Raw genomic sequence first — 23315 nt, forward strand, 5'->3', positions numbered from 1 at the left:
TCGAAGTCGAAGCCGAACCTACTGGTTCAGTGACACGCGTGTGGTTGTAGCCTTGTCTCGATAACGCCTCCGATGCCATTTCGCGATACAGACACGCGCGTGATATTCCAAGTGGCCACCAAAGGTACCGTAGAACCACCGTCATAGACTGCCGTTCCTGTTGACGTCAGAACCCGACTGCGGAAGAACTAGTAGCAGAGCAACTGGGGTGGAGGCCATTGCTACCGCATAGCGATCGATACAGTCATCGCACTAAGCAGCTGCGTCGCTTGCTCGCTCGGTAGACAGCTCTACTTATTTCCGAGAAAAGGGTTTGTTATCATTTTGGAAACATTTGGGAGAACATGGTCAACATGAACCAGTATCTGCCAAGTCGCGTCTGTAACCACGGGCTGGAGTCTTCGTGCCAATGCAACAGTGCAGTCGACGGAGCTTAATCGCTCGAGGTACAGTTGAAGTCCCTTTTGTTTGCCGTGCAGGCCACCAAGTGCAGGTGGGTTGCATTGGGTCAGCTGATGTGAGGCATAGATATCGTATCGACTAGACCGTGGCGTTTGCCCACTCCATGATTGACAGCGTACTGTATGTTTTGAAGAACTGATTTTAGCTACCACGATAGCTTGATAAAGCAGTTAAGAAGTTATTTGGAAGAAATACGCCAAGGTCATAGCTTCCATTTTCTTTAGCAAAAAATCAAACTAGCTATTATGAAACTCGTAGAATACAAAATTTCAGGCGTATTCTTATATAACTGTTAGAGTAGCTGAAACAAATATGAAAAGAATGGCTTTGTCTTACTTTCTTATTTCTACTCATGGCACAGAAGATGCCACTCGCGATGGACCGCCGCTCGCGATCGAGCGCCGGTGTCCTCCCATTCGGCATTCCAGCAATTCTGGCGTCAATGTCGATACTGTCGCTTTATCTCCATAAATATTAGAAAGGCTTTACGGGTTGGGTTTTCGTCTGCCAGTTTCTCAACTAGCCCATCCCTCCGAATGCCCTTAATCAGGATATTATCTTCCCTAGATTTCCATTGATCATCCCCTCTGAGATACCTGGTACCCTTTTCGGACCTAGTGAAACATCAACATGAACGGATGGCTCACGGTTCACGTTTGCTTTACATTTATTTTACTGACCACCTACTGACAGATGAGGTGCCGCACGCACGGGATAATCACAATCATCTCACGACACTCGAGCCCTCGGCCTGGATGCCTGTACACATCTCATGGGCAGGTAACGCCGGGAATGCAGGCCGGCACACACTCGATGGTCGGATCACAGCAGGCCTGGTGTGGCCAGTCGCACACCATCTGCTTCTCGTTGAAGTGCAGTCCCTGTGGGCAATCGAACTCGCAGGCCCGACCCGACTGGCACTTGTAGAACTTGTTGCAGTTGGTGCTCGGCAGCAGGATTGGTTTCGCACCGTCACGGGGCGGGCAGCGCATATCGGACACGCAGTTTAGCGGACAGGTGACCGACGGATCGCACGGTACATCGGGTAGCGTGGGAATCGGAGCTGGTGGGGTTGGGATCGGTGCTGGAGGGGTTGGGATCGGGGCTGGAGGGGTTGGAATCGGGGCTGGAGGGGTTGGAATTGGAGCTGGAGGAGTTGGGATCGGGGCTGGAGGGGTAGGAACCGGTCCGGGTCCCGGAACGGTGGGACAGGTCACGCCAGGAATGCACGGATCGCACGGAACGGTCGGATCACAGCAAGCCCGCTCAGGCCAGTCGCAGGCGTTCTCCTTCGGGTTGAAGTGCAGCAGCGGTGGGCAGTCCATTGGGCAGGCGAATGGCCCGGAGCACTTGTAGAACTTGGCGCAGTTGTTGTGCGGCAGCAGGATCGTTTGGGCCGATGAAGCTGGACAGTTCGGATTAGGTACGCAATCGTTCTCCGGTGGTGAATCTGGACCGCACTGGATCGACGGATCGCAGCAGGCACGCGACGGCCAATCACAGGCCTGTTCAGCCGAGTTGTAGTGCAGTCCGACCGGGCAGATCTGCTCGCACGCATTGCCACCGCTGCACTTGTAGAACTTCGAGCAGTCGGCGTGAGGTAGGAGCACAGAGTAAGTCGGATCCTTGGCCGGGCAACTCGGATTCGGGTGACAGTTGAAGGTGGGGCAGGTGACCGACGGATCGCACGGTGCCTGACCACTAACTAGGGTTGCCGCAACTATTGCGGCAACCAAACCGTAGAAGAGCTGCATCCCTATCGTGTGATTTAACCACTTGCAGTATTGAGTAATAGCTAGTGCTGCCGGAAATATCTTATGGGTATGGAATGGATATGAACTGCTGCACGAGGCGCACTGTGGCGATCGAAGAGGGCCGCGTGTGCTTTTATACAAACAGTATGGGCGGTACGCTCGGTCGGTTCTCGGCCTTGGTCTTGGGACACTTCAGCGGCTCTTATCAGCATCTGGTGAAGACCGATCGGTTCCCCACGGAGGTGCGTTGGATAACATCAGAAGAAAGTAGTTCCATGTGTTTTGGCAATTAGCGGGTCCGCTCGGCGAGCGACGACCAACACCCGTCGCCTAGCTTATGTATCCAGCGGGAATATCTGATGAGTATCTCGGGCATCTTGTATCTTCGGGACAAATGTATCGCTAGTTGGCGTGATTGGGCAGACTAGAAGTATTTCCTCGTTCGAACGGCCTTAGTGAGTGAATGCTGCACGATAAGAACTGGGTGTTCTGAGGGTTCATTGTATCACGTCACTCTCCGCCGCGTTGATGCTGACGTATGCTTAACGCATGATGTCACAATATGATGTCATACATCTCTTCTGTCTGGGGAAACCGCTGGTTGTAGTTGGCTCGGACGGGGATGTATTTATGTAAAGGAGTAGCCTTTTTAAATAAGTTGTTTTTTTAAATGGATAAACCTACATAATTGTAACCAGATGAAAGCTGTAGAAGCTCTTGCAAAGCAGTTTGTCATTTTTACAACTATTTTTTGGACTTTGAAGCAGATGGTACGGAAAGGAGCGTTGCGTTGAGTAAATGATCTCTATTCCTTATAATGTTGTCTATGAAGATCGAAACATATCACCCCGTTCTCAACAGCGTTTCTACGATATTTGCTTATAAGTGCTGATAAAAAAAAAATTTCCAAAGTACCAAAGAACGCATTTTTAACAAAAAAAAATTAAATGAAAAAGTTTGCTTATCTTGAACTTTAAAACTTGAATTTTAAAACTTGAACTTGCTAAAGTTCATTCCCAAATTTGCTTTTTTTATGATCTTAATTAAAAGTTATCAGGCTGTAGTGGTAGTGGTAGTAGGTAGTCAAATTGTAATAGAAATAGGCAATAGATTCATGAAGATTAGCCTGGCCTTCGCGGTGTGTCGATGCCACGGTCTATTTAACATACCGATTTCGGATCAGATGGGTTTGATACCGATCTAAGGATAGAGATACAGATGGTTCAGGTATGCATCGATTATTATATTTGTTTATTCAGCCGTGACGACTTGTAATGTATTCGCATCAAATTATAAAGGTAAGGTTAGCAGGGTCAAATGAAATCTGGGTCATTGATTCCTTTTGCTATGCACCGTCGCTCAGCCGCTGGATTCAATGTTCAGATACTTAGCTTATGTATGCAATAAATATAAAAAGGTTAGTAGGTAAAGAAAGGTTTCTCGTGACACATTGCTACTTAAGGCTATTTTTTGTATAGATAATGTATAGATTTTGTATAGATTGTAAATTATGGGTTGTCTTTATCCGATTCCAGTAGTTTTCCGTTGCCTTTAACTGTCCCGTTTAGGGACACGTTACTCCTGGGATACACGGAGGTTGGCACGGTATTGTAGGGTCACAACATGCGTGATGCGGCCAGTCGCAAACAAATTGCAGCGCGTTAAAATGTAGTCCGGGAGGGCAGGAATGCTCACAGGCCTTACGGTTGGTGCACTTGTAGAACTTGCTACAGTCGAAGTGGGCAAAGAGTGTTGGCTTAATACCGTCTAGCGATGGGCAGCGCATATCGTTGTGGCAATTCTCACTACCCGTCGGTGGACAGGTCACACCCGGTATGCAGGGGTCTTGTGGACCAGGTGTTGGCACCGGTACTGGTATTGGAGCAGGAGTTGGAACTGGTGTTGGAGCAGGAGTTGGACCAGTCGGCGGGCATGTAACTCCTGGGATACATGGAGGATTGCACGGCACAGTTGGATCACAGCAAGCACTACCTGGCCAATCGCAAACCTTCAGCTCTGCGTTGAAGTGTAATCCTGGTGGGCATGAATGCTCACAAGCCTTTCCGCCACTGCATTTGTAGAACTTATCACAAGCTGGATGAGGTAGCAGAGTCACATTGACTCCATCGCGCACTGGACAGCGATAATCCTGGATACAATTGCTCGGTGGACATGTAACTCCTGGGATGCAAGGATCTCCTGGAGTGGGAGCGGGAGTTGGTGCAGGAGTTGGAGCAGGAGTTGGGGCAGGAGTTGGAGCAGGAGTTGGGGCAGGAGTTGGAGCTGGTGTTGGAGCAGGAGTTGGGGCAGGAGTTGGGGCAGGAGTTGGAACTGGCGTTGGAGCAGGAGTAGGACCAGTCGGCGGGCATGTAATTCCTGGGATACATGGAGGATCGCACGGTATAGTTGGATCACAGCAAGCACTACCTGGCCAATCGCAAACCTTCAGCTCTGCGTTGAAGTGTAATCCTGGCGGGCATGAATGCTCACAAGCCTTTCCGCCACTGCATTTGTAGAACTTATCACAAGCTGGATGAGGTAGCAGAGTCACATTGACTCCATCGCGCACTGGACAGCGATAATCCTGGATACAATTGCTCGGTGGACATGTAACACCTGGGATACAAGGATCTCCTGGAGTGGGAGCGGGAGTTGGGGCAGGAGTTGGGACAGGAGTTGGAACAGGAGTTGGAGCAGGAGTTGGGGCAGGCGTTGGAACAGGAGTTGGGGCAGGAGTTGGGACAGGAGTTGGGGCTGGTGTTGGGGCAGGAGTTGGAATTGGTGTTGGAGCAGGAGTCGGACCAGTCGGCGGGCATGTAACTCCTGGGATACATGGAGGATCGCACGGTATAGTTGGATCACAGCAAGCACTACCTGGCCAATCGCAAACCTTCAGCTCTGCGTTGAAGTGTAATCCTGGTGGGCATGAATGCTCACAAGCCTTTCCGCCACTGCATTTATAGAACTTATCACAAGCTTGATGAGGTAGTAGAGTCACATTGACTCCATCGCGCACTGGACAGCGATAATCCTGGATACAATTGCTTGGTGGACATGTAACTCCTGGGATACAAGGATCTCCTGGAGTGGGAGTTGGTGCAGGAGTTGGGGCAGGAGTTGGAGCAGGAGTTGGGGCTGGTGTTGGAGCAGGAGTTGGAGCTGGAGTTGGGGCTGGTGTTGGAGCAGGAGTTGGGGCTGGTGTTGGAGCAGGAGTTGGGACTGGTGTTGGGGCAGGAGTTGGAACTGGTGTCGGAGCAGGAGTTGGTCCTGTCGGGGGACAGGTGACTCCGGGAATACATGGATCGTTTGGTACACACGGTATAGTTGGATCACAGCAAGCACTACCTGGCCAATCGCAAACCGACAGTAATCGATTGAAATGCAAACCAGCCGGGCAATTCTTTTCACAGGCTCGCCCATTGTCGCACTTGTAGAACATCGTACACTCGGATGGGTGTGGTAGAAGGGTGACATTCTGATGATTGGTGGGTGGGCAAGACGGGTAGTCAAAGCAGTTGCCCGTATCGCTCGGCGGACATGTTACCCCAGGAATGCATGGATCTTCGGTGTTTGGTGGTAGAGTAGGTGGTTGCGTTGGTGGGATGGTAGGAGGAAGGGTGGGCGGCATCGTAGGTGGGACCGTTGGTGGGACCGTTGGTGGGACCGTTGGTGGGATGGTTGGAGGAATGGTGGGTGGCAGCGTAGGTGGGATTGTTGGTGGAGGAATAGTAGGAGGTACTGTGGCAGGCGGGCAGGTAACTCCCGGGATGCACGGGTTGCGACATGGAATGTTTGGATCACAGCAAGCAATGTCCGGCCAATCGCAGCGTTGTAGCTCCACGCTGAAGTGCTGTGGTACTGGGCAACTCAAGTCACAAGACAGTCCCGCCGTGCATTTGCGGAACATCCCACAGTTGCCCGGAACCGGTAGAAGTGTGGGATCGAATGGATTTTCGAATTCTGGACAGGCAGGATCAGGTCTACACGTTACCCCAGGGTTCGGTCCGGTACATGGTATAGCTGGATCACAGCAGGCCAGATTGGGGAAATCACAGTCCCCCCGGCGCTTATCAAAGTGCTGCCCTGGTGGACACGATAGGAGACACTTGTTGCCAATGTCACACTTGTAAAACTTGGTACAATCTTGGTGTGGTAGTTTTGTAGGATTCATTGGATCCTCACCGATCGGACAAAGAGGTTCAGGAGTGCAAACTGGTGGACCGACACATGGTATAGCAGGGTTGCAGCAGGCGACGTCCGGTTGATCGCAACGAAGAGTTTGTGGGCCGAAGTGTTGACCTAGCTGACATGTTCTTAGACAACGTTGGCCACTGGAACAGCTATAGTACCGGGAGCAATCCGTTTCGTGAGGGAAAAGCACCGGAAGGATGGGATTGTCAAACAGTGGACAACGTAGGTCTGGCGTACAATCCGGTCCCAGGTCGGTCCCCTGACACACCAAAGTTTTATCGCAGCAAGCCACATTGGGATGCTCGCACCGTCCCGTTACCTGACTGAAGTGCTGCCCAATCGGACAGGGAACCAAGCATCGTTCACCCACATTGCATTTGTAGAACAGAGTACAGTCGGTCTCGTGTGGCAAGGTGGTTGGATTGAAGGGATCGTCATCAGGCCGGCAGCGACTGTCCGGAACACAGTTGGTGTTGGGGCAAAGACCTGGAATGCAGGGCCCCGGTGCTGGTGCTGGTGGTGATGGCTGAGGTGGCGGAACAGTTGGTACTGGAGGAAGCGGTGGTGGTACTGTTGGAACAGGCGGTGGAACTGTCGGAACTGGTGGTGGAGCTGTCGGTACAGGCGGGGGAGCTGTCGGTATTGGCGGTTCCGACGGTACCGGAGGACAGGTAACTCCCGGTATGCAAGGATCCTGCGGTTGGCAGGGTACCATAGGGTCACAGCAGGCACGTTCCGGCCAGTCGCAAGCTAATTCGTGAGCATTGAAGTGCAGGTTGGCGGGGCAGTCGTATTCGCAGGCGTTACCATTTGCGCACTTGTAGAACTTGGAACAGGTCGGATGCGGTAACAGCCTGGCACCCTCGTTAGGGTTAGTATTCTGGCATCGGCTATCTGGGCTGCAGTTGTAGGTCGGACAGGTCACTCCCGGTATGCACGGTGCATCGACCTGACCTCGTACCAGATGTACGGTGGCGGCGGTAAGTACCGCCAGGTAGAGCTTCATCGGACGATTCCTGACCGCGCACAGACCTACCGATGGCTAGCTAACCGTGTGGCCGACTGACTTAACCTTAGAACATTTCAAATTACTTTTATACCAGCCTCGCTAGTCACACTTAACACCAACCGGAGGGTACCCTTGAAGGCTTCAATTCTCACGCTCAGAACGCCCCGCTACCTCGTCCTCTCGAGTCAGAGTGGTCCCGCTTGTTAAATTGTGAAATACTCTTCCCCGGCATCCGGAAGTGAGAGCTCCGTTGGGTGACAAGGCTTAAAGCGAAAGCGCATTACCGTGTAGTGCCGGTATTGGGTAGTTCACCAACACCGTGGAATGATAGTGGGGGAAGTAGAAGGTTCTAGGATGCTGCTTGATGGCCCTGACGCACACGGACCGCAGTACGAAGGGGCGCCGATATCAGTCCCATTCCAGCGTTAAAAATCGGCAGCGGCAGCGCCATACGTGTTGCGTACGCCTTTTCGGTGACCCTTATCTTAATTATTATCAGTTGTCCTCGGGACAAAGTTCTAGTTCATGTTCACGGCACCGACAGCGTTTCCCTTTTATCGTGGACTACAATCAGTTAGTGAATCGGTTTGCCAAAAAAGTTCGGTTGGTCCCATGTGCTACTATGAAATTGCAACCTTCTGTCATTGAGGGTATAGTCAGCGAGTTCATCTACTGCTGCAGCCGTAATACACGACCTTAAGATCCTTAGGAACAACGATGGCGTCCAGACCATGATCCATTGCACAACTGAGTAGTATACACTGTACAGTTGAGGTAGTCTGCTTAGCTAGTTGAAACAGTTGAAATCAGCTTTTTGCTAATCCACAGTAGTCAGCGAAGAACAGTCGAGCGTAGAGTGGACTGACTTCAGTGGTGTACATTTTTCAACCTATCCAGCCATCTCGATGAGTTCGACGACAGGATCGGAGTGCTCAGATCCTCCGATGCTTTATCTTAGCGACCACTTCCTTCCTTTTTAACTTGTCTGCTATCGCATTCCACGGGTCTGTGTAAAACGTTTGCTGCGCACAACGCGCCTAATTGGCGTCCAATGTTTTGCACCGATCAGCATCGGTCATTTGGAGTTGTCTCGAACCGGCTTGTCTGGGATGACAATTACCTCGGCGCTCGATAAGATCAGACCGACTGCAGCGGACACCGGTGAAACAGAAACGGTTGTATAAAATGGTGACCACGATTCAAGCGGCTGCATCAGTGCGAACAATGTGGCTCCAAAGTTTGTACATTCTACCGCTGGTGGCGGTTTCGGTGGCCTTGGCCGCCTCAATTGATACGCGCTGCCTTCGCTACAGCAACGGTATGAAGGCGCAGGTGTTGCCGCATCTACAGGATTGCCGGAAGTTCGTCATGTGTGACATGGGAGGGTATGGCCAGGAGATGCAGTGTCCACCTGGACTGTACTTTAATGCTGAGGAGCATACGTGCTCCTTCGACACGGTGCAATGTCGGCACGGTGAGCTGAAGGATGGTACCGTGGAGGAGGTGCAACGACCGCCGCAACAACCGCCGCAACAACCGCCGCAACAACCGCAGCCTGTCCCAATCGCACCACAACCGGCACCGGAATCCATTCCCGATCCACTGCCAGTACCACAACAGCCCATCCCTTCAATTCCGATCGTTCCTCCGATCATCGTAGTTACATCACCACCATCGGAGGAGAACTGGAAACCCATCATCCCCAATGCACCACCGCTGGTGCTGGAGCCACAAGAGCAACTCACCGGCCAGCATCAGACGGATGTAGGGAAGCTGTTTGTCTTGTTTCCGAAGTTTTGACCTTCTGAAATCCTCGTGGTCTCTCTCTATCTCTCTTTCTCTCCCTTTCTTGCGAACAGCTATGCCGTAACAAACCGATCGGCGAGGTGTATCCTGTACTGGATAACTGTGCCCTGTATGTCGTTTGCCTTGGGGACAATCGGGCTATCGTACCCCGCTGTCCGCTTGGTCTGCTGTTCGATTCGAGACAAAGGCGCTGCGAGTTCTCCGAGTTTGCCATCTGTTCGACACCTCGAGACTTTATCGATGACAGCGTGGTCCTAACCGAGGATAAACCGGAGGCTCTTGCTATCGTTCCGATGGAGGAGATGAATGCGTTGACCGATACAGAACGTAAGCTGCACCAGCCTATGCCTATCGCACAGGAACCGGACAGCGTTGTGGCTGAGGATAATGGCTTCCGGGTGGTGGACAACCATCCTCGGTGCCTGGCTCGATCAGATCTCACCATGACCGTGGAGTTACCGCACGACACCGACTGCACGATGTACCTAGTGTGCGTTGGCCGAGTTGCCATCGAGAAGCACTGTCCGGCCGGTCAGCACTGGAATGCGATGCGTGGCTGGTGTGACTTTGCTTCCCAGGCTGGCTGCAAACTGTAAGCGATGGTCTGCTTCTGTCCATCTTGTTGATACATCTTTACCGTGATAATGGTATTTAGCATATCGTGAACAATAAATTGCATTACCCCAGCTACACTTAAAGCACAGTCCGCACCGAAGCACAGAGCGTTAAAGTCTCTACCAGTTGGAATCTGGGCAAACGTTTTTAATCCCTGCAGCGCGCAATTCTATTGACAGCGTTTTAATTGTAGTTGTTTATTTAGTGATAAAACAACTGTTGGTTTAGGAATTTTGTCAAAATTGTACCACGCCTTCAAAAGTTTTCGCCGATGTAACGCTAAACAAAAGTCTGCACACTCAGTATGAAAACCCAATTGTATGCTATTTATCAAGATTTGGATCTGTTATTCACCTTATATTTTTGGAGTATAAACGCAGATAAAAATGCACCTAACATGATGATTGACCATGGGATCTGCAATTGTGGTAACAAATCAAAAGTTTTCACCCTGGGGACGACGTTCATACGAAATTTGTGTGAAGAAGAGAGTCTACAGAAAAGGATTTTGTTCTTCTTTTGTCCACCAATGGTCCTGTTAATATTTGGTTCGATTTAGATAGCTATCTTTACAGCAGATATAGTGTTAAGTTTTCCTTTTAAAATATGGCGATTTCATAGAAAAAAACTATCCATCAATTATCAAAGGGGGACGTCTTTCTTTTCTTTTTAACGTGGTTGAGTTTCAAATCGAGTAAAAATCGAAGTTGGATATGCACTTAGACAGTGTTGCTTGCACGAATCATGTGATAAGACATAACCAAACGTGTACTCCGTCGATAAGAGTAAGCATTCAGCAACGATATGCAACGGATCTGCCAATGTAAGGGAAGCTCGCGTTCGTGGCTATGTTGAGCACATTGGCAAATGTAACCTGATACAGCCTGACTGATGCAGGCCGGTTCGATGGATTGATCTACCGGCAATCCGGCATCCGAAAGGCCGATCGAGCTGTTATGCGAAGAAACACGATCCCTGATCGACGAGATTGTATATTACAGTTAAGTTGATTACAAAAGTGTATGCTCCCATGCCCTTTACAATGTTTTGCCAATAGATTAGGTAGTCCTTACGAGCTAAGATATCGGTTATTTGTACCAATCGAATGGTTTCGGTTTCGAGTTAAGACTACACTTGGCCTTGCTCGGTACGTCACACCGACTGACGCCGCCACTGTACTCGAGTCCCGGTGGGCAGTCGAGGATGCAAGCCTGTCCCGATAGACACTCGTAGAACTGGTCGCAGTAGTATTCGTGGCCGTAGCTAAACGTTTGTTTAGTAAACCAGCTATAACCCTGCGGACAGCGTGCCGATGGATGGCAGGCGTTACGCTTCGAGCGGCACGGTTCGCACGGGCAGGTCGGGCAGCTGGGATCGTTCGGCGGTATCGTTGGGTCACAACCGGCCAGATTCGGCCACTCGCAGCGATTGTGCGTGATGCTCCAGTGTAATCCATCGGGACACTCCTTCAGACAGGCATTACCCCAGCTACACTTGTAGAACAGTCCGCAGCTATAGGGATGCGGAAGGAACCATTCGATGTTGTTGTTGGGCGGACAGCCTGGGTGCGGCTGGCAGGCTCCGGAATCTTCCGGAGGATAATCCGGAATCGGAGGGCCTGCACAACCGGCCTGCTCCGGCCAATCGCACACCCGTTCGCGGTAGTTAAAGTGCAGTCCCGGTGGGCACTTCATCTCGCAGATACTACCGAAGCTGCACTTGTAGTACAATTCGCAGTTCTCGTGCGGGAAGAACGTTGGCTCGCACTTCTCGCAGATCGGGCACCGTGGATCGGGAACACAGTTCGAGGGTGGACACGTAGGACAGTCTCCGGTGGTAGTGGTTGTAATAGGCGCTGGAGTTGAGGGCTCTGGCGTTACCGGCGGTTCAGGCGTTGGTTCGGGAGTAACCGGAGGTTCGGGCGTTGGTTCGGGAGTAACCGGAGGTTCGGGCGTTGGTTCGGGAGTAACTGGAGGTTCAGGCGTTACTGGTGGTTCGGGAGTAACAGGAGGTTCAGGCGTTGGCTCGGGAGTAACCGGAGGTTCAGGCGTTACTGGTGGTTCGGGAGTAACAGGAGGTTCAGGCGTTGGCTCGGGAGTAACCGGAGGTTCCGGCGTTACTGGTGGTTCGGGAGTAACCGGAGGTTCCGGCGTTACTGGTGGTTCAGGAGTCTCGACGTCCTCGGGTCTGTCACATTGCAGTGTGATAATGTTCCAGACTAGGCCAGGTGGGCACCGTATTAGACAGGCCGATCCATCGCGACAGATGAAGTAGCTACTTTCATCTCCCGGAACCGGCAGCTTCGTCGGAGGGACGGTATCGATCGCCGGACAGTCCGGGTTGGGCTCACAGTTCGGGTATGGGCAGATCGGTCGGGTAACCGGTACACACTCGGACAGTTCCGCGTAGACACAGCGCTGGAAGATGCTGCTGAACCACATTCCGGGTGGACAGACGACCTCACACGAGTACCCGGTCGGGTTGCAGCGGAAGAATGCATCACAGCGGCTTGGATGCGGGAAGACCTTCGGTGGCAAGAGCGGATCACAGTTCAGTGGACAACGCAGATCCAGGAAGCAGCTCGGCTCACAAAGGTCATCGAGACCCGGATCATCTTCATTCCCACCACCGCCACCAGGAGGAACTCCCGGATTTGGTGGCGGAACGGTGATTGGTGGTGGTATTGGTGTTGGGGGTGGTGGTGGCGGAGGTGGTGATGGTACGATTGCACCCGGTTCACACACCACCTGCTGTGGCCAGACGCACACTTTCAGGTGCGAGTGAAACATAAGGTTCGCCGGACAACGGAACAGCGCCGATCCGGACTGGGTGCACTGATAGAACAGACTGCAATCGTCCGGGTGTGCCATCTTGAAGCCGGGCCGGAATCCAGCACATGGTTCTACGATGGCACGGCCCAAATACACTGCACCGAACGATAGTGCCTCGTCCTTGCGCTCACGGCACGCCGCTTTCTTTTGGCAGCTAGACGTGGTGGCATCAAATAATTCACCCTCAAGACAGGTCAGCAGCAGCAGCGTATCCTCGCGACACTCCAGATACTTGGAGCAATCCTGCGGATGTGGTAATAGGGCTCCTTTGGTACAACCGTAAGCCAGCGAGTGGACGCTGGGCAGTGGCACCACTAGCACCAAACCGACGACGGCAACGGCAACGCACCGTAGCCAGGAAGGCATGATGGTGACACTGTTACACTGCACGTGCTATGTGCTGCCAAACGGAACCGAAAGCTAACACTAGTAGCGGTTCCGAACCGGTTCCATCCTATTTGTAGCCGAGCGGATGGCCGGCCCGCTCGGTTGCCATACAGATGACAGGTGACAAGTTGATGGACAAGATTTGGGGGTACGGATGGAACCCCCGGATGGTGGGCTCGGTGGGCTTCGTAGATTGTTCCCTCACTGTAGAACCCCAATATTCCATTTTGCTGATTGCTTTTGTTGCAGAAGCCTCGGGCTCAGAAGAAGTCTACGGTGGCTGCAGCGAGGACGCCAGTGGACGACACAGCGTCAGTTGGTTGAACCTAGAACCAAGTGCCGCGCGATATCTTTCAATTGGTGTGTGTGCGCGCCGGTTCTTGTTTTTTGGCCGAGAACTGATTACTGTCGAATTGATTGCATCGCTTGCTAGACTTCCGGTATGGGAATAGCTCGTGTCGCTAGCGGCTTGGAACAGTTGTCTTGGAGAAGTGACTGAATACAGTGGCCAAAGATGGCGAATTGATTGAAGCAATTCGCTTGTTCTCTACCCATGGAGTATAGCACGCGATCTTATCCTGGGTCTCGGGAGGTGTCGGACCACAGACTGAGCGAATGAACGAACGAGCGAACGAGGGAACGAGCGAAGAAACGGAGTATGTTATTGGGCCACAATCTATGGTGGTGATATGAGGTCAGCGATAGCATCGCGGTACAATGTTAATTGCCAAGGTTAGCGGACAAAATTCCGATCGGTGATACTACCTAAGGTAGACCGACTCGAGGTGACGGCACAGCATATATTTGTCGAAACATTCTTTTACCCTCATCCCATCAAAGCAAAAGACGAAACTTGCTTTATGTGATTCTTTGATTTGTGTTCTGGATATTATTAATCAATAGCGTTACAATGGCAGATGGGATGCACATAGGGATGCTGGGGACAGCTTCACGGTGAATCGGTCGGAAGAGCCGTCGGTGCCGTCGGTATGAAGACGCACTGCTTTATCCTGTTGATCCACCGTTGGCCCTCGGGGCATCGCAGACGTAGAATGCGTCCATACAGCACTTCCAGAAACGGTTCTTCACCTGGCTCGTACGTGGTTTCGTCGTCGTACTCGTCATGGCACTCGGTTAACGCTACGTAAATGGCCAACAGTAACGCCACCAAAAGGGCCCATTGCGACAACCGTCGCCGTTCTCCTCGGGTTTGACTCATCGCCGTCTCAGTCTGGCCGATCTGTTTGCTGCAGCAGTAACTAGGGAACTAAAGCTGGATCACTCGTATGTTTTTGGAACTGATGCCGGAATATCCGATCCGATCCTGAACGGGAAGTGACCAACAAGTTTATTGGTTTCATATCAGACCGATAAGCCGGCGCGTACTGCCCGGAAATTACGTGGTAGTTTGGCTATTTTTGATCATTGGTTTGAAGCCATTTTAAGGCCTATAGTTTACTGCTGGACATCATTATCGGTAATGGTCTGTTGTAGTTTATGGTGTAATAGGGAAATCGAACGTGACATCAATCATTCTGATGGTGGATTACCGGCCTCTAGCACGATTGGACGATCTGAAACCCGACAAGTCCGAGGGTTATCGATTGCCGCTATTCTCGCCAGTCGCACAACGATAAGCGGATAGGCGGTCAGCAGGAAACGGGCATCATATACCTGTTCGGACTTCGTTCGAAGCACTACGTTTCAGACGGCCTGCGGTAGGTTTGTTGTTTTTGTGTAGCAGAGTAATAAATAAAGTTTATTGCTTTATGGGTTGTAGAGCCCTCTTTAGGCTTAACGGTTCTAAAGACGGTTGTGCTGTAAAGCTATCGGGAAACCAGCATCTGTATTGGGCAGTTAACTGTCAGCTTGGGGCGTGCAAATGGTGGATAATGGATCCGGGCGGATACTTGGGTCAAGAGACTCGTGCATAGCGCCTACAGTACAACAGGTGTTGGCTCTGTTGGAACCGTTGGAGGTGAACCGGTGGGTACGGTGGGAAACAATGTAGCACCGCTGGTGGCAGTTGCTGGCGTTGACGCTTCCCCGGTTGGTGCCGGTGTAGGTGCCGTAGGGATCGTCGGTGATGGTGTAGGGGCTGTCGGAACAGTCGTTGGGCCGGCTGTCGGGCCGGCTGTCGGGCCGACCGTGGTCGTAACAGACGGCAGGAGCGTTGGAGCCGTTGGAGCCGTACCAGACGGAGTAGTTGTCGTAGGTGCGGTAGTAACCGTTGGGCCTGGAGTTGGTACCGGAGTTGGGGCCGGAGTTGGGGCCGTTGCCACTGGCGTTGTGGCTGTCGTAGCGGGCGCTACCGTCGTCGTAGGCACTGTTGGAACTGTGGGCGATTGCGTAGTGGTCGTAGTGGTGGCTGCAGTAGTAGTAGTTGTAGTAACTGGTGGGAGCATCGTTGATGGAGGTGGGGCTGTAGTTACTCCACCACCGCCAAGTGTACACTGCGCTGTGAAGGGATGATCACAGCGCTGTATCTGCGCTCCGAAGTGTTGTCCCGTTGGGCAGTTCTTCAGGTAGGCGAGACCCCATGAACAAGTGTAGAACTTGGTGCAATCGGTTTCGTGTGGCAGCTGGGTAGGATTGTTCGGATTGGCATCAACGGGTGGACAGCGAGAATCGGGTTTCGCTTGACCGTTCACCAGTAGCGCTAGGCTACCGAAGACCAGTATCACGGTGGTAACACATTTCACCATTTTGAAATCCTTCTAATTTTAGCACTCGGTTCAAATACACCTCTCTTTCTTTGCTATTCACTTCACGGTAGTCTGTATTCAAGCAACTGGTCAACGCGTGGACGATGGCTCATCTTTTATAGCCTTCTTTGGGTGAGAGGGCATTTGTCGAGTCAATATCTTATCTAGCGAAACGTTTTTGGCTATAGATTACGCTGCTTAATCCTTAATTCTGCCGATAGTGGCACGAGAGGCAATGAAGGAATCGTGCTGCCTCTGTTGGATCGGTAAGATGGCAATCAGAGAGCGCAAAATGTATCTTGGAAAACCTGACGCACAGGCGGTGACCTCAATGAAAGCCGCGAAACACGTGCGCATTGTTTCGGATTAGACATCACGATTGGCTATGGAATGTAACAATCTTAAATTGGGCCCAATACTGCAAGATTAATCCGATCAAACAGCAGTTCATTTACTGGACCCATCAAAAGCCATTGAGTGGCGGTAATCAGTAGCAATTTTCTGGCACGTTGCCACCGGCGCCATTTGTTGATTAAATTATTTTATCAATGTTTTCCAATTCTTTGTTGTTCAGATAGTGTCTCTTTACCTATCGTGCCAATTAAACAAAAGCTTATCACTATACAAATAATTTTGTTTATCAAATCTATTATTTCATTTACGTATTGGTGAGAATTTCGCGTTATTTTTGTTGCGTGCGAGCACATATCACTCATTACTATCAGGTACCGACATAATGAAGTATTTATTCTTCATTCTTTTCTTCGGGATTCTTTGGTGAAGGAGGAAGCCCTATTTCCTTCTGCAGTATGGTTGCCTCACTTAATGTAGCATTTTCCAAAGTTGTTGGATGTTGAAGAAACTATTTTCACTAATAACTTTTATTACATTATTGGTGGAGTGCTTTCCGTTGACTCTATGCTAGTTGTTCCATTGTTTCCAGAAGCTACGGCAATTTGTTGTTCTTATAAGGTGCATTGTGCTACGTAGGGATTCTCACAGCGCTGTAATTGCACTGAAAAGTGTTGTCCCGTTGGACAGTTCTTCGGATAAGCGAGACCCCACGAGCAGGTATAGAACTTTGTGCAATCGGTTGCGTGTGGCAGATGAGTTGGATTGGACGGATCGGCATCAACTGGTGGACAGCGTGAATCGGGCCTTGGATGTTCAGTGCCAGTCACTCCGTATAGAGCAACGATGAGCAGAAACGCTACTGTAACACTTTTCATCATGCTTATCCTCTTTCTAGTTTTCAATAAGATCTTCTTCCCTGTACACTGTTGAAGTGCTGGAACTTGGCAACTGGTGAACTGTGGTGAGGCTGGCTTAGCTTTTATAGCCCCTTGGGTCGTAATATTTCCCCAGAAAGTTCTTCTAATATCTTATCTGAGGTAAGTAGCTAAACCGTTTTTTTGACACTTCGGCACCGATAAGCCACTAAATCCAGAGCCAACAATGGGCAAATGGTAATGATGGATGCTTACTGACTTATGCACGGACCCCTGCCAAGTTGTGGCGATAAGATCACAATTAAACTGCGCGTCCTATTGTACTGCTGATAATGTTACACCTTTGTGCAGATAAAGTATTAAGAATCCTGCTTTGCCTTTCAAACGTAACCATGATAAAGTCACCCGGATTTGGCTGACGTAAATAACCAGTGTCGAATCAAACGTCGAGATCATTCTTAGGCTTTCTGCCTTCTACCTTCATATTTAAAACCGTTACACATGCCATTTAAAACAACGTATAACAGAACACAAAACGTTTTAAGATAACAATTTTTGTTGAATAATGATTATTGAATTTCTAAGATGTTGTTTCAAAACTGTCAAATAGTAAAACGATTCTTTAAAATTCCGCAATAAAAACGATTTTGAGATAAACGACCCGTATAACACTGTTCCTCCAAACTCAGAAAACTTTTTTTAGAATCTAAATTTTCATCTCGCAACGAATCGGTCAAACATTAAAAAATATTGCTGGGTAGAGATACTTGTCATAGCGAAACTAACACAGGTCTGGTTTGACCTATTCTTCTTTCTCTCTCTCTTCGAAGAACGAAAAAGTCTGTTTTTTCGTTATCGCAACGAAAATGTTTCGGCTTGTGTAGCGTCACCGTAACATTAGGATGATATACATTAGGGCGCAAAATAACTACACGCTGGTGCGACGGTTAAAGGCACTGATGAAATAATGCCGTTTAAATTGGGTGCTCTGGGAAGATAATTGCTTGCTTATCAGATCCCACAGTCAACGCGTGGTCTTGACCTAGCACAAAAGATTTTTCTGTCACTTAACGTTGTAGTCGCGCTTACTGGACGCCTTACGTCCTTCTGGGAATCTACCTTTTGGCCTCAGATATAAATGAAAATTTCACTACTAGTGGATATGTCTACAGGTGCACGGCCATGATGTCAATTTTTATAGTTAAGACATTTTCATTGGCTGTAATTTGTCAACTTGTGTAACTTTATGTCAGACGCACAGCCACGATAGCACCCTTGTTTTGCAAGGAACTTATATGAGCGACGTGATGCATCGCGATCTCGCGTTGCATTGGATCTGGAAGAAAATGTCTTTCATCGCAACGGTGCTTTGTTACGCTAACAACTTTATTTCAACCTCTTTTTAACAGTTTTTAAAAATTGATTTTGTAGGAAATATATTAAGTTCCTTTACATAAGACACACCTTTTCACAATATGTCTAGGATGAGATGTTTGGCATCTGGAAGGATAGCTTTGGCGATAGTGTCTGGTCATTTGCAATGGTAGTAGGCTCATGGATGTTGTTGCTATTGCAGATGCAGTTGGGTTTTCCTTAGCAGGGGACTACTTCATGGTTGCTGGAGGTTGCTCTGTTGTGAGACCAGCTGATGGTACTGTCGGTATGCTAGAAGTACCCGTTGGAATAGTTGGTGAACACAGTCGTAGTCACTGCGCCATACTGTGCTCAATGCGAACATCAGACTCAGCTATAATCGGTAGCAGACTAACAGAAGAAAGTTACATTAACGTCTTATATATTGCTGCTGTTCCGGTCTACACAATCTAATCCAGCAGTACAATTTGTAGATAAGCGCTTTATCGCTTCAAACTGTGGCAATCGAATTGGGAATGGGTTAAACGCCTAGGATTCTTAATTTGTCGAAGTGCTCGAAAAATCATGGCTTTGGAGATCGTCGCATGAACGGTTTCGATGGTCGACTGGGTGGGGTTGATCGGGAATCTCGGTACGATAAGATAACGATTGCAGGGCTGTCCAGATGAGGGTAAGTGATGGACCAGCCTTTTTTCAGTTTACTTCATGCGCGATTTGCGAGCTGTTCAATCGAGTGAAGGTTGTCGGTTTCGAGGCGGTCATTCGAGGCAATTTCTTGCGTGAAATGGGTTTGCTAGGAAGTTTTTTTTTAAATTATATTACCAATATCTGTTCTCGTTTTTTGCAAGAGAGCGTGATTCATTTGATTCGTTCAGCTAGTTTGTTTATTGGGTTCATTGTGTGTTATTTATTTTCTTGTGGGGAATTGATTTTATGTTTAGTAATTTTTTCCTCTAAAGGCGATACCTGGGCGTTTCCAATGGCAGTAGGTTTGGCGGTACTATCTGTTGGATCGCTGGATAGCTGAGGACTATTTCGTTAAAGTAGGAGGTTCTTCTGGATCCTCCATTGTGGCGATTATTGTCATTTGCTCTGTCGTATCTGATTTCCTTTCATTTAATTAGATGATGGGGTTTGCTCCGATGGAGGAGGTGTTACTTCCGGATTATCCGTTGTGGCGGCAATTGTCGTTTCCTCAGTTGTATCAGATGATGAGGTTTGCTCCGATGGAGGAGGTGTTACTTCCGGATTATCCGTTGTGGCGTCTATTGTCGTTTCTTCAGTCGTATCAGATGGTGAGGTTGGTTCCGATGGAGAAGATGTTACTTCCGGATCATCCGTTGTGGCGGCTATTGTCGTTTCTTCAGTTGTATCAGATGATGAGGTTTGCTCCGATGGAGAAGATGTTACTTCCGGATCATCCGTTGTGGCGGCTATTGTCGTTTCTTCAGTCGTATCAGATGATGAGGATGGTTCCGATGGAGAAGATGTTACTTCCGGATCATCCGTTGTGGCGGCTATTGTCGTTTCCTCAGTCGTATCAGATGGTGAGGTTTGCTCCGATGGAGGAGATGTTCCCTCCGGATCATCCGTTGTGGCGGCTATTGTCGTTTCCTCAGTCGTATCAGATGGTGAGGATGGTTCCGAAGGAGAAGATGTTACTTCCGGATCCTCGGTCGTAATGGTTGTAGTCTGATGCTCTGTTGTAAGAGGTGTTCCTGTTGGCGCCGTCGGTATTATAGGAGTACCCGTTGGAGCAGTCGGTGGAGTGAATGTCGTTACTTCATCCGTTACACCAGCGGTAGTTTCTCCCATCACTGTTGTGGTGTCAATTGCTGGAGTAGTGCCATCGGTTGTATCAGTAGTAGCACTCGTTGGTCCGGTAATTGGAGGTGTGGTTGGTAGTGTTGGATCTGATCCCAACGGCACGTTTGGATCACACTGTGCAATCTCCGGAGCTTCACATCTCCGAGTTGTGACCGAGAAATGATAACCGTTCAAACACTGCATCAGATATGCGCCCTCGCTCGAACACAGATAGTACAGGTGACACTCGTACTCGTGAGGAAACACTAGATCTTCGTTTCCGAGTTCCGGGCAGATCAAGTTACGCCCATTGAGAGGAACACAGTGAATAAGCTGCGAACCAAGAAGAATTGTTAACAAAGCAAACTTCCTGCACTGTGCCATACTGTGCACAAAGCGAACACCAGACTCAATTATAATCGGTAGCAGACTAACCGAAGAAAGGTACATTAACGTAGACCATGAGGCTTACATTGCGGCAGATCCGGTCTACACTATCTAATCCAGTAGTACCATTTGTAGATAAGCGCTTTATCGCTTCAAATTGTGGCAATCGAATTGGGAATGGGTTAAACGCCTGGGATTCTTAATTTATCGAAGTGCTCGAAAAGTTTTGTTTTTGGAGAACGTCGCATGAACGAACGTGGGGTTGATCGGGAATCTCGGTATGATAAGATAACGACTGCAGCGCTGTCCAGATGAGGGTGAGTAATAGACTCTGGTTTCAGTTGACTAAAAGCGCGATTTGCGAGCTACACAACCGAGTGAAGGTTGTCGGTTTCATGAAACATGCGGTTACATGGTTAACCTAATTGGTACAACATTTTGTACTTTATCTTGAGCTTCATCGTGACGCTTACTGTGGCCATACCTTGAACGTTCCAGCGGGGTAGTTCGTCTACAAACCTATAAAAAGAGCCTAGAACTTGTCGCGTAGCATGTATACCAAGTTTAGTTCCCTTAAGAATACGGAGCAGAACATGGACGGTAAGAGATGCTGCTAGGTCAATTGCATAGTTTTATTACCTATAGGATCTAATCGTATCCCTGTGTGCCAAAACGGCATTATGCAGCTATCTACAGTGTATTCCTACTGGTGTTGCCGGTGCTTGCAGTTCAGGCGGAGGTAACGGCCGTGCGCGATGCTCGTTGCCCTCGTGTCGATGATCCGGAGAAGACGATCCATTTAGCACACCCGACGGACTGCAATCGATTCCTCGTGTGCTCCGCCGGTAGAGCGTACGAGATGCGCTGCCCCGAGGGTCTGGAGTACGATCTGGAACAGCTGAGCTGTGACTACGACTACAACGTACGCTGTTCAGTCGAAGGTCGTCAGCAACTGGCTAAGAATGAGATAATGGGAAAGGTGGAGTCGATGGGACAGGCAGCATTCGATCGCCCCAGTTGGGTGAACCGTGAGGAGCCCTATGCGGCGGTGCCAGAGGTACCGAAGCAGTACAAACCAGCTATCAGTGTTGTCGATGCCCGCTGTCCCCGTACCGATGATCCGAGGAAACCAATCCATCTGCCACGAACCGGTAATTGCGCCCAATTCATGAAGTGCTTCGGTGGCCGAGCTTACGAGATGGACTGCCCGGCCGGTTTGGAGTTTGATGTGAAGAATGGGCGCTGTGACTATCCTGCCATGGCCGGTTGTAGCCGTGTGTGAGGGTTGTTGATCTGCTCCATAAGTGTCCATAAATGGTAAGCTCGGGAAGTATTGAAATAGAATAAAGAAGGTTTTCTCGTGCCACAATCCTATCACTGTTCAACATGGCGTCGCGACGCGAAAATGGGTTCATAATGATCGTATTGAGCTGATTTGTATGCTAAATGATAATAGATCCTTTGTGGTGGGCAATGGGAGTTGATTCGTTGTTGAATTATCAATCTAAAATGTAGGACACCTTAACTAACGTTTCCATTTAAAAAAAAGAGACAAACTTTGAATGGTGATAAGAAAAAAAAAACCAAGACACATAATTGAGATCTGTAAACTTCCTTTAGAAGATAATTTTATCAGTTTACTTGAAAAAAAAAAAATTAAAACCTCTATCTGTTGAACTCTAAAAGTGATGGCGAAAATAGTGAAGCTATTCCGTTCTGACATTTGTGCGTTTTAAACGCCGGAAATGGGCATCATATGGCACTTTGTAGATGCCGGAGACTTCTGTTCCGGCATCTACAGCATCTTGGCACTAATGAACAACAATTAGAGCATCGAGAGATGGTTCGGTTCCGTACGGCCGACGTTCTGAGCGCCAAGAAGCTCCAAAGGATGCTGAAGAGGTACACCGACAGAAAAATGGCTACACCGCTGCGTGCGATTGTCCGACAGGTCGGTCCAAAAAAATGCAGAAGTCCATAAAAACCGAAAAATGCAGAAGTACCAGACAAACATAGACATACATGTTAGAAGGCAGAAATATCGTCCGCTGGTTTTGGAGCATCAGGTAACGTCAAAGTGACAGCAACTGAACAACATCGTCAACCCGATTTTCCTGGTGAATCGCCCCGAGGCGGTGGTGATGTAAACCGAGACCAATCTCATCCAGGATGACATCCATTGGAGAGCCACTTCGTATTTTACTTCCTGCACGAAGAAAGTGAGCTCCGGAGTGCAGTCCACCCACACATCAACTTCCCCAACAAGGTAATGCTTTGGTAGGTAATCAATCGTTCGTCTTTCCCTCCGGACTGGCCGTGAAATGGGATTTTTATAATAAATAGTGCCTGCTGGAAATTGCGCCGTCCACCAAGGAACACTATAAGAACAAAAACCCACAGATCTGGCCGGGTCTGGCACTCGAAACGATCGTCAGATGAGATGTAGTTGTTAATATCGATGGTTCCATCATGTCGATGGACCCGCCCAACGTCCACCAGTTGCATCCCATAGAAAAATTCGGTGCATCGAAAAATTCGGTCAAATTTTGTTCAATTTCATTATTTTGGAATATAATAGCCAATATACAGCTTATTGAATAGTACAAAAAAAAAACAGAAAATTTAAATACTGACAGTGGCTTTTATTTATAACAACGGACAGACGTATAGTCAAGCTAAGATGATCTTCCCTTCCGGTCTTGTATGCGCAATACAGTAATGCTGTTGTTGGATTTAGACAAAGGCGTTTTTAGAATCCC

The 23315-nt window shown here is 49.2% G+C and overlaps 7 protein-coding genes across 7 annotated transcripts; 2 read left to right on the forward strand and 5 right to left on the reverse strand.

Moving 5' to 3' along the window:
* Positions 1-1232: 1232 nt before the first annotated feature.
* Positions 1233-2228, reverse strand: LOC125953738 (uncharacterized). Its single transcript, XM_049683494.1, has one exon. It carries the CDS (start codon positions 2214-2216, stop codon positions 1233-1235), a length of 984 nt encoding a protein of 327 aa, XP_049539451.1. The 5' UTR covers positions 2217-2228.
* Positions 2229-3780: 1552 nt separating this feature from the next.
* Positions 3781-7413, reverse strand: LOC125953773 (keratinocyte proline-rich protein-like). Its single transcript, XM_049683547.1, has 7 exons — positions 6894-7413; positions 6208-6428; positions 5534-5691; positions 5278-5483; positions 5091-5231; positions 4614-4850; positions 3781-4499 (listed from the first exon to the last, which is right to left on the reverse strand). Exons 1-7 carry the CDS (start codon positions 7411-7413, stop codon positions 3781-3783), a joined length of 2202 nt encoding a protein of 733 aa, XP_049539504.1.
* A 1227-nt stretch (positions 7414-8640) lies between these two features.
* LOC125953775 (titin-like) lies at positions 8641-9818 on the forward strand. Its single transcript, XM_049683550.1, has 2 exons — positions 8641-9180; positions 9276-9818. The coding sequence occupies exons 1-2, from the start codon at positions 8641-8643 to the stop codon at positions 9816-9818; spliced, it is 1083 nt and encodes a 360-aa protein (XP_049539507.1).
* Positions 9819-10925: 1107 nt separating this feature from the next.
* On the reverse strand, positions 10926-13034 carry LOC125953777 (keratin-associated protein 16-1-like). Its single transcript, XM_049683552.1, has 2 exons — positions 12569-13034; positions 10926-12481 (listed from the first exon to the last, which is right to left on the reverse strand). The coding sequence occupies exons 1-2, from the start codon at positions 13032-13034 to the stop codon at positions 10926-10928; spliced, it is 2022 nt and encodes a 673-aa protein (XP_049539509.1).
* Positions 13035-14992: 1958 nt separating this feature from the next.
* Positions 14993-15760, reverse strand: LOC125953780 (integumentary mucin C.1-like). The gene has a single exon (XM_049683557.1). It carries the CDS (start codon positions 15758-15760, stop codon positions 14993-14995), a length of 768 nt encoding a protein of 255 aa, XP_049539514.1.
* A 3719-nt stretch (positions 15761-19479) lies between these two features.
* On the reverse strand, positions 19480-20553 carry LOC125953781 (mucin-2-like). Its single transcript, XM_049683559.1, has one exon. The coding sequence runs from the start codon at positions 20551-20553 to the stop codon at positions 19480-19482; it is 1074 nt and encodes a 357-aa protein (XP_049539516.1).
* Positions 20554-21107: 554 nt separating this feature from the next.
* On the forward strand, positions 21108-21838 carry LOC125953782 (peritrophin-1-like). The gene is made up of 2 exons (XM_049683560.1): positions 21108-21156; positions 21285-21838. The coding sequence occupies exons 1-2, from the start codon at positions 21108-21110 to the stop codon at positions 21836-21838; spliced, it is 603 nt and encodes a 200-aa protein (XP_049539517.1).
* The last annotated feature ends 1477 nt before the right edge of the window (positions 21839-23315 follow it).

This window comes from Anopheles darlingi, chromosome 3 (genome assembly GCF_943734745.1).
Source record: "Anopheles darlingi chromosome 3, idAnoDarlMG_H_01, whole genome shotgun sequence".
NCBI lineage: Eukaryota > Metazoa > Arthropoda > Insecta > Diptera > Culicidae > Anopheles > Anopheles darlingi.

What these genes read in the sequence shown, in the direction of transcription:
- LOC125953738 (XM_049683494.1), bottom strand. Translation starts at nt 2,216, where the DNA reads ATGCAGCTCTTCTACGGTTTGGTTGCCGCAATAGTTGCGGCAACCCTA.
- LOC125953773 (XM_049683547.1), bottom strand. Translation starts at nt 7,413, where the DNA reads ATGAAGCTCTACCTGGCGGTACTTACCGCCGCCACCGTACATCTGGTA. An exon ending in ACCGGGGCCCTGCATTCCAG is followed by an intron (nt 6,429 to 6,893) that starts GTCTTTGCCCCA and finishes TCGGTCCACCAG; the next exon opens with TTTGCACTCCTGAACCTCTT. An exon ending in GAGATCCTTGTATCCCAGGA is followed by an intron (nt 5,232 to 5,277) that starts GTTACATGTCCA and finishes ATCGCTGTCCAG; the next exon opens with TGCGCGATGGAGTCAATGTG.
- LOC125953775 (XM_049683550.1), top strand. Translation starts at nt 8,641, where the DNA reads ATGTGGCTCCAAAGTTTGTACATTCTACCGCTGGTGGCGGTTTCGGTG. An exon ending in CCGGCCAGCATCAGACGGAT is followed by an intron (nt 9,181 to 9,275) that starts GTAGGGAAGCTG and finishes TCTTGCGAACAG; the next exon opens with CTATGCCGTAACAAACCGAT.
- LOC125953777 (XM_049683552.1), bottom strand. Translation starts at nt 13,034, where the DNA reads ATGCCTTCCTGGCTACGGTGCGTTGCCGTTGCCGTCGTCGGTTTGGTG. An exon ending in GCAGGTGGTGTGTGAACCGG is followed by an intron (nt 12,482 to 12,568) that starts GTGCAATCGTAC and finishes CAAATCCGGGAG; the next exon opens with TTCCTCCTGGTGGCGGTGGT.
- LOC125953780 (XM_049683557.1), bottom strand. Translation starts at nt 15,760, where the DNA reads ATGGTGAAATGTGTTACCACCGTGATACTGGTCTTCGGTAGCCTAGCG.
- LOC125953781 (XM_049683559.1), bottom strand. Translation starts at nt 20,553, where the DNA reads ATGGCACAGTGCAGGAAGTTTGCTTTGTTAACAATTCTTCTTGGTTCG.
- LOC125953782 (XM_049683560.1), top strand. Translation starts at nt 21,108, where the DNA reads ATGTATACCAAGTTTAGTTCCCTTAAGAATACGGAGCAGAACATGGAC. An exon ending in TACGGAGCAGAACATGGACG is followed by an intron (nt 21,157 to 21,284) that starts GTAAGAGATGCT and finishes CGGTGCTTGCAG; the next exon opens with TTCAGGCGGAGGTAACGGCC.